Below are 9,960 nucleotides of genomic sequence, written 5' to 3'. Positions count from 1 at the left end.
ATTGAATCCACTAAACAAGAAAATGAGTAATAGTTGGGCCATTAAAAACCCGGAGGTTCTACTGGATTTCACGAAATTTTTTTATTTTTAAAACAAATATTTCAGCTTTTCTTAAATTTTTTAATACTAAAATGAATAAAAAAATGATAAAATTTTTTAACCAGAATTGAACTGATAAAACTGGTTAAATTGCAAATCGGAAGCTGTTCCGGTTCAATTTTTTATTCAGGTTTAAAAACATTGCATATTTGTGAAAATATCAAAGAAAATGGGGTGAAGATATCTAAAATATTAGGATAAAGAGATAGAATAGTGATAAAATTAAGAAAAGTGGTGATTGAAAATAGTCTGAAACTTTCAAAACCGTATCATCCGAAAAGTGGTGATTAACAATAGTTTGAAACTTCAAAAGTAGGAAAAGTGCTGTTTAAAAATAGTCTGAAATGTGCTGATTAACGATAGTCTAAAACTTTCAAAATTAAGTAATGTGATGATTAATAATAGCCTGTACCATTCCTATCTTCCGAAGGAAAACAACAATGAGAGAATAGCAGATAAAGGACAGTAAAACATGGGAAAGCACAAGAGAAAGATTACTTAAATTAGCATGTTGGACTAATATGGCGAGTGGAATCAGTGTTATTACTGGTTGAGTGCATGTACAATAGATGTCTCAAAGTTGTAGCAATTCAATCATCGTAACTCAAATATCTGACAGGAACGACACAAAAATGGTATTCGCTTCAATCATTCCTCAATTCAACCGAATCGACTTAATCGTCAAAATCCTCATGATTTCCTTCTGAGTTTCCCTCAAACCTTTTTATATTAAAGTGCTTCATATCCACATCTTTTGCTTGCATATCTATAGCAAGGTCAGCCAATATCCTCCCAATAATTGGTGCCATCTTGAAACCATGTCCTGAAAAGCCTCCAGCAACCACAACATCCTTCCCAAATTCTCCATCCAAGTAATCAATCACATAATCCTTGTCAGGGGTCATAGAATACATGCAAGATTGTGTCAAGACAGGTTCGCTGGAGTCAACGAGACCACCAAATTTGCTTTGGATCCATTCTTTTGTTGCACTAAGCGTATCAGGCGATGCAGACCAAGTTCTCTTGTCTGGATCACAGGGATGGCCACCGTCCACTAATATTTTGAGCAGTCCTGGGAACTCCAAAGATGGAGTGCCAAAGATGTGAGCCTCACCATAGCTCGAAAAAGTCGGAAAACCACTTTCAATCGTGAACTCAGCCTCATGCCCTTGTTTTATTTTCCAGTAGTATACAGTTATTTCCTGGGGTTGTATAGGTAGAGTTAGACCTGCAACTTCCTTGACCAATTTTTTCATCCAAGCTCCAACTGTGACAACACATTTTTTCGCCCAAAACATTTGACCATTTCTGGTGCTGACCAAGATGGCATCTCTGGAACGATCTTTCTTAATATCTACCACTTCCATGTTGTCTCTAAGGCTGGCGCCGTTCTTCATTGCAAGCATTTGAAACATGGAAACTGCCTTGGTTGGCCTAATAACGCCACCATTCTCAATCACCACACCAATCCAATCCTCAGTTAATTGAAACTTGCCGGAGAACTCTTCGGAAACTTGGTTATGGTTGAGAACTTGAACAGGAACCCTGTTTTTCTGGCAGCTGGATATGATGGCCTGGAGGGACTTGTTGTGTGATGAACCCAAGTCAATTTGGGAAGTCTTGAAGTAGACCTTGTAACCAGCTTCTTCTTCGGCTTCTTCCCACAGTTTTGCTGACTCTAGGACCATTTTAGGGTAGAAATCTTTGGTGTAGGTTGCACGGATGGTTCTTGATTCACCATGGGAGGAGCCTCGGTGGTGCAAGAAATCGAATTGCTCAAGCAGGAGTGTCTTCTTGCCACGTTTAGCTGTTTGGTAAGCTGTAGAACTGCCCATAACGCCTGCTCCAACCACTATTACATCAAAAATTTCAGTACAATTTTCCATCCCTTAACTTTTGTAATTCACCAGAGATTAATGGAGTTGTGAAAGCTACTTGATTAGGCTTCTCTCTCTCTTTCTTGATGCTCTGATGCTAAAAAATGGTGAACAAATTGAGGAGGAATGCCCCAAGAATGTGAGTTGGATTCGTATTTATAAAATTTTGTCATAAATTAATGTACTTGACCTTTTTTTAATAGTTGAAAAATGATAACATTACCCTCTTTACTTAACACGCCCTTTCTACGAAGTTTCCTTTTAATGGTCTTCTTTATAAGAATTAATTTGTTTTGGTCTTTCTTTATAAGAGTTGACCTAACAGGAAAAAAGATGTATTTTCTACCCTTTTTTCCACTTTCGTCTGAACAAAAATAAACGTTTTCCCTTGAATCATGGACTGTTTGTTAAAACAAATTATTACTATGTTTTGATTATTTCTTTTTATATCGACAAACCTGGTTTTGATGCGTGCATCTTCGTACCTTCTGCGCTTCTTCCTTGCTTGCGTCGGTCGACTATTGGAGTTTAGAAACGACAAGCCAGCTGCCATGGTTGTCTTTTCTGGAGTTGATATTTCAACATTGCTACAATTTTGTCTCTTAAGGGTGGGGGGATAGGTCAGTGTTATGTACAATTAGTGAACATATTACCAACAAACAAATGCATAAATTTTGAAAACTACTTGTCCTGCCCATCACGTAAGAATGTGAGTACAAAATCAAAGACAAATATTTAGAGTTGAAATGTGAGTAAATTTATAAGAGTTGACCTAACAGGAAAAAAGATGTATTTCCTACCCTTCCTTCCACTTTCGTCTGAACAAAAATAAACGTTTTCCCTTGAATCATGGACTGTTTGTTAAAACAAATTATTACTATGTTTTGATTATTTCTTTTTATATCGACAAACCTGGTTTTGATGCGTGCATCTTTGTACCTTCTGCGCTTCTTCCTTGCTTGCGTCGGTCGAATATTGGAGTTTAGAAACGACAAGCCAGCTGCCATGGTTGCCTTTTCCGGAGTTGATATTTCAACATTGCTACAATTTTTGTCTCTTAAGGGTGGGGATAGGTCAGTCTTATGTACAATTAGTGAACATATTACCAAAAAAAAATGCATAAATTTTGAAAGCTACTTGTCCAGCCCATCACGTAAGAATGTGAGTACAAAATCAAAGACAAATATTTAGGTAAACTTAATCTTGTAGAACATAGCAATTACTGGACTTGTATTAGTATTTTTGCTTTTTAAAAAGGTGCAAGAAATAAATTAGGTTGGTGGACAAGACCAAATTCTACCTGTAAACCTGCGCCTTTCAGCATTCAGGTCTTTAGTCAATTTTAACCCGTAATCTTGCCAAGCCAACCTGTAACTTCTAGTAACATTTGGCTATATAACTTTCTAATTATAGTATAGTGTACTCTTGTTGCTTCCTAATTAAAGGTTCAGCAAGACACAGGTTCTATATCGATGGTTTTTTTTAGAATGTTTGTCTAAATTTACTATAACTTACCTCAATTATTTTATGAAAACATTGATATTTGCCCTAAACACCTAATATTTTAAAAATATCCTCTCCCTTCTCCTTCTCCCACCCTTTCTCCTCCCTCCAACCCACCACTCCCCTCCCTTCTTCCATTCCCTCTTGTCTACAACCTTTACCCCTATCCGTTTCACCTCCTTTTTTCTCCTCCCCACTGTCCCTCTCTCTCCCCTCCATTTTCCCCTATCCTACTGTTCCATCCCCTCCTTATTCCATATGGATCTGGTCGGGATTTGTGGTTAGTGTGATCATTGGGTGTGAACAAATTTGCTTTTGGAGAGGAAGGGAGGGGCGAGGGCAGGGTTGGGGAGAGGGAAGTGGACAGGATGGAAAGGAGAGAGATGGAAGGATGGAAAAAGGGTAAGAGAAGAAGGTGGTGGAGAAGTGGAAAGGGGAGAACGGGGTGAGGGGGAAGGAGAATGCAATGGATCGTGGTGATGGAAGGGTGGAGATGGTGGTATACTGTTTTTGTAGGCTGTATATTTTGGGTATTTTTGTGAAGTTTTGGATATTTTAGGATATTCCAAGGTGTTTTTAACGAGTTACTTTGTATGGTGTTGTTAAGAGACCGAATGTCCCATATTGATATTCTAAAGATTGTCAGCTACATTAATAAGATCTCGGATCACTTTATTCATGACTAATTAGTTTTGAGATGAAAGTCGAAATTCTTTTTAATGGCATCAAATTTGAGTTTTGGATTTGTTTGCTATCTCGTTTACAGTTTCATCCATGACCTTGTTTCTTTCTTTATTAATTTTGAGGATGCATGGATTTTGGTTCTTTTTTTACTGACTTTGAGGGTGCATGGGTTTTGGGTGAGGCGCTGTTTACCTGTATCTTAAGCCTATCGCCAAAGCGTTAGAGATATGTGTTTCACATAAATATTCCAATATTTTACGGTCACATTAATAAGATTTTGGATAATTTTACTCATTATCAATTGCTTTTGAAATAGAATATTTTAAAAAAATTATTTTTCTAAAACACACTGAAATTAGGGGCACCAAATTAAGTCAAATATTATTAAAATTATTTTAAAACCATCCCTTGATAAATTTCTTGTTTAGTATTCGAGCCCTTATGGTTCAGGCAATTTGGAGTTTGATGATCCTCTGTTCAATGTTTGATTACCCTGTGGTTTGTTGCTGGTTTGTGTGACAATGAGTTTGGACCATATAGACTACTAACAGACAACCCTCGCTTATAGGCTTTGTATTGTGCTGGATTCGGCTTTTAAAACTTGGACATAAAACCCATGAAATGGTCATGGGTGGAAAATGGATTTTGGGTAATACCCAATTCTTACTTGTGCAAACTGCAGTCAGTCCAAAAGTTGTTTCTTTAATTTATTGGGCATTAAGGGCTTATGTTAGCCGAAAGCTATCTTGTCTATTGATTTTTTAGTAAATAGAAATGGCATCAATCAAGAGGCCGCTCCTCTCATTACAAACTAAGATGACTCCTCTTTGAGCCCTAAGATCTAAATTTTAGATCAATCCCAGTGACATTTTTTTTTTAAAAAAAAAAAGCCCCTTAAAACAAAAGTTTTAGTATTTCCAAATTAGTGTGCCAGTTAGAGATCTTGGAGTATATTGAGAAAGAGAGAAAAGAAGAGTAAATATGAAATGAACGTTTTCTGGGTGTTCTGAGTATGAGGTTGGGTTAGTTCTTTTTTTTTTTTCTAATTAAAGTTTTGGAATAGGGATGTGGGGACAAACCAAATAAATATAAATATGTTTAAAGTTGAAGCCTGAGGGGTAGTGGGGCAAATTATCTACACATTTGGAGTCAAATGTATAGGTAAATACATATATTTTAGAAATTCTGATGGGATCAGTGGAACAATTGTGCTTGGTGTCCCCATTGTATTTCCGTCTCTGCATCCAAATGAATTTAAGACAAAATAGTAACGTAGATAACTAAATAACATCTTAGATGATTTATAAATTATAATGCAAGAATACTGTGGACAAGTAGTTGACTAGAAAGACAGTAGCGAAAAAATTTGGCTCCAAAAAAAATATGGAACATTCACATGAAAAAACGTTGTATGAGCCATCTCGGACAAATGTCTATGTTACTATATAAATATGGGTTTGATGACGTGATTCATTGAATCGAGTACATCTATATCAGGTGATATTTTTTCATGCGGAATAGATATCAATGTATTATCTGATGAGTGAGTTAGTTCATCAGATAATACACTAGGTAATTTAGATAAAAATGACAACTTAGTAGCGTGGTTGAAATGGAGACAATCACTTAGAGATTTATCTGACAATTTCTAGTTTTTCCCATCGATATATATCCCACACTATGTATGATCTCAACACACCCTAACTCAGAAAATACACATCATATTTTCTCCTACCCCTCCTCTCTGCTCTCTTTCTTCCATATAGGAACTATTATAGTTACATATAAGATTTGGAGGGCATATCTAGTGGGAGCCTCTGGTAACAACTTCAGTAGACGAGTAAAGTGATTGCTGCCGTAGGACATGTTTTTGGTACGATTGTGATAGCTGTGTGTGACTATATGATGTGATAGCAGAAAATATGATGTGCATTTTTTTTCATTTTTTTGAACATTTTGCACTTTATGTTTACTTTAAATTATTTCAAATCATCAACAATCATTCAAATATATCCTCAATTCATTCCATTTGATGATTGAATCATTAAATCTATAAAAATATGAAGTTCTCGAATTTAATCCATAGAAATGCAATGTTTTCATACTTTGACCTCAAAATGCAAACTTCACGATTAACCTAGTTATTTAGCTATAAAAATGACTAAACACACCAAAACTAAATAATAAAATACACTTAAAACATGCAAAACAAATACTTATCAATGTTTCTAAAATAAAAGACCTATTTATTCATTTTTTTTCCATTGAAATGAAACCAAAAAGTTCCAAAAAGAAGCTACAACAAGAAAGAGAATTAGATTTAAGAGCAATATTGATCACAACATAGTATAAGATGCATAACTCCTTTCTAAGTATCAATTAACTTATTTGAAGTTTCAAAAAAAAAAAAACTCATTTGAGATAGCAAATTTGTCTCTTTATTTCATTGACAAAACGCACTCCCAAGAAGATTGAACCACTTTTAAGATATTGTTACTAATGCCAAATTAGCAAAAACAACAATATGAGATTGAAGGATTCTTCTCGCTTTTGAGATAGACATGTTATGTTAAATTATTTTTCGTTATTACATTTTTTAGTATACAGTTATAAACAATAGAAATATAGACATGAGAATTATAGACAAAGGTGGCTATACCAAACTTGCTCAAATGCTTCAAGACTATAATATACAAGAATCTCGAGATTGGGGGAAGTCTATGTGACGACCCCATCTCCCTCTAGAGCAAAGAATTCAAGGGTTTGGCGGACCGCCTGCTTAACTTTCGGCGGGACTCATTCACTTACATTCTTGAAATAGTCTTTCACACCTCTTGATAAACATAGAAGTTCCATTCATACGAGAATTCCAACTTAATTTACAACCCAAAAGTAAAATATAGGAGTACATTGCTAAAGATCCCAAATACATTTCATCTACCAACGTATAAGTACATGAAGATTATACACACTAGTTCATGCTTACTTGCTCCAGTCTCCACTCCTGTACGGAAAACAAAACTAAATGAATGACCTAAAAACCCAGTGAGGTTCCCAAACAAGCAATCAGGTAGAGAAACCATGGAAGTATTACATTTAACCGTTTGAACATGTTGCACAATAATAAACAGTCATTCAAAAAATAAACATTCAATCATTGGAAGGAGACATGCTCACTTGGAGCCATTCATTCAGTCATTCAGTCTCCGGCCATTTCCCTTATTCCTCCAACATTTGAAAACATTTAAAGTGAAAACTCTTTCAGCGTTCATTTCATTCATTGCATTTCATTCACTGGCCAGTTTTCCACCAGACTTTGTGGTAATACTCGAGTATACCAAAACACTGTCCCAGGGTCACCAACCGCCCGTCTGAGTCCGGTTCTAGCTCGAGTCGATTGGCAACGAAGGGCAAGCGCCCAGTTTAGCCAAAGGCTTACATTCATGCACAAGTAATAGTCGATTGGCAACGAAGGGCAAGCGCCCAGTTTAGCCAAAGGCTTACATTCATGCACAAGTAATATTCAATCATTTGATCATTGAAAATTTCACGTTCACTTAGGTCGAGTGCGATAAAGTACACACTCGCCTATTGAAAATTCATTTAACATTCATTGAAAACATTTAACATTCAAGCAAACATTCACAACAATCCACATAGACATTGGAAGCGCTACATGCAAGGAACACTCATCTTTTCAAGTAGAGCAACGCTAAACGTTCAACTCCAGGTCATACTCGTTCCCACCGCTAAACCCTAAAAGTAACCAAGACAAGATGTCATGGTCGATCATTCAAAACTTAGGTTAATAAGGTGCTCAGTTTAGCCTTAATCATGAGCCGTACGCGTATCTAAATTCAGCCTCTCAAAACACAAAACTCAAAGACAAACTTGAAAGCCAATCGAAGAATGTCCAAGTGCATTCTAGGGCTATGGTTCAAGTAAGTTATTAGTATGAAAAGAAAACACTTGGATTCAAAAGGTGCAAGAAACCATAAGAGGAAAATTATATATATATATATATAACTCATGAAGTTTAGCAAGACATACGTAAGATATACGCACCACTTTTAGAAGAAAACAATCAACCTCAAGTCCAAAGTTGGGTAAACAAAGCTAGAGAGCATGATCGAAGAAACCATTACTTTTCCCCTTGCTTTACACATGATTTTTTTGCCAAAATTCCAGCTGATATGTCACTACCAAGGTGGATTCAAGCAACCGCAAGTAACCTAAGTCCACACCAATCCAAAATCACCCCTCTAACAACACTCATATCACAAGAAAGAATGTAACAAAAATTTCAGCGGCACTTCCTCTTATTTTCTTAACTTTCCATCCAAACTCAATACCTATATTCATAGCAATCCAATCTCAATCATAACCACAAGTTATAGGCTATAAAGTATACTTGTTTAAGAACACAAAACCATCCAAAATCACACCAATTAAAGTTTAAGATCTAGAAAAGTTTTCATAAAGTTTTTCAAGTCCCACTCAATTCATTTGACAAAATTCCCAGCTTTGGTGACATTCTTTGAAAAAGCATAACTTGAGTTCCATAGGTCAAAAAATCACAAAATTTACACCATTGGAAAATAGACTTGAAACACTAATAGGCTTTAGAAGATATCTTCATGAAATTCAGCTCATCGATTAATCAAATTTTAATTCAAACTTACTGCTGTCTCATGTGCAAAAACAGAACAGTCATGGTTTTTCAAGAAACTTTACAGATTTTTTGGTATTTATAGGAGTTGAACCAACTGCTGATTTTTATACCGTTGAAAGCTCTATGAGTCTAGTTTCAAACTCAACAAACGGAACTCAATTCTGACTTTCCTATACAAAATTATAGTCAATTTTCCAAAGCTGCGCAGACCATACTGCGAAAATTTCCAGCAAGCAAACAGTTTGAAAAACTAAGTCTTTCCCCTCTTAAACCTCTTTGATTTTGGTTCAAAATCAACATACATATGAAGAGAAACGTTTTAACAAATGTCTTGAATAAGAGTATATCAAAATTACCACAAAATTTTTGAAAAGAAAGTTGAAATTCCTTCTCTCCCTCTCGGCCAGCCATAACAGAAATTTTCCAGCAAAATCTCCAACAAAACTTCCAACTTTCTTACTTAAATTCCACGGCAAATGCACTATATCTTATAACTAACATGTCATGAGGCTTATAACATATGTTCTTGACAAGAAAATCCATCACAACTCCACATATATACAAAGTTTCAAGTAACTACATCAAGGCTAGAAAGTTTGCCTCTCAAAGCTGGAAATTGCACACCAAGACTAAAACTCACATATCAAAGCTTAAAATTTCATATCAAAGCTAGAGCATCTCTTATCAAAGCTAGAAATTCATTTCAAAGCTAAAAATTGAACATTAAAGCTGAAAATTAACCAAACCCTAGCAACAATTTCATCCAACCCTAGCAAAACCATGAATTCTTCCATAAATCTTCCATTTTCAAGTAATATATCCACTAAAATGCAAGATTAAAGGGAAAAAGTGATTCCTTGCCAAGAGTACCTTCAACCCCTAAGTAGAGTAGCAAATCACAGCTTTCTTGCCCAAAAATCACACCACACCAAGCTCCTTCCTTCCATGTTGCAACCTTCTATGGATGGATTTAAGGTTTGAGGTTGATTTTCCCACAAAATCTAGCTAGGAATCAAGATGAAACTTGAAAAAATTTTCTCTCTTTTCTTGCTTAAGGGAGTCGGCCAAATGGAAGAAAAGATGAAGGAATTTTTCTTCAATTTTCCAAGATAAGAGCAAGGTCTA

General features: G+C 35.7%; 1 protein-coding gene across 1 annotated transcript; it reads right to left on the bottom strand.

The window, feature by feature from the left end:
- Positions 1-577: 577 nt before the first annotated feature.
- On the bottom strand, positions 578-2,083 carry LOC113781270 (probable sarcosine oxidase). The gene has a single exon (XM_027327180.1). It carries the CDS (start codon positions 1,983-1,985, stop codon positions 774-776), a length of 1,212 nt encoding a protein of 403 aa, XP_027182981.1. The 5' UTR covers positions 1,986-2,083; the 3' UTR covers positions 578-773.
- Positions 2,084-9,960: the final 7,877 nt, after the last annotated feature.

Source organism: Coffea eugenioides, chromosome 8 (genome assembly GCF_003713205.1).
Source record: "Coffea eugenioides isolate CCC68of chromosome 8, Ceug_1.0, whole genome shotgun sequence".
Taxonomy (NCBI): Eukaryota; Viridiplantae; Streptophyta; class Magnoliopsida; order Gentianales; family Rubiaceae; genus Coffea; species Coffea eugenioides.
Note: the sequence above shows the minus strand (reverse complement) of the source record. Positions and strands in the feature narration are given on the sequence as shown.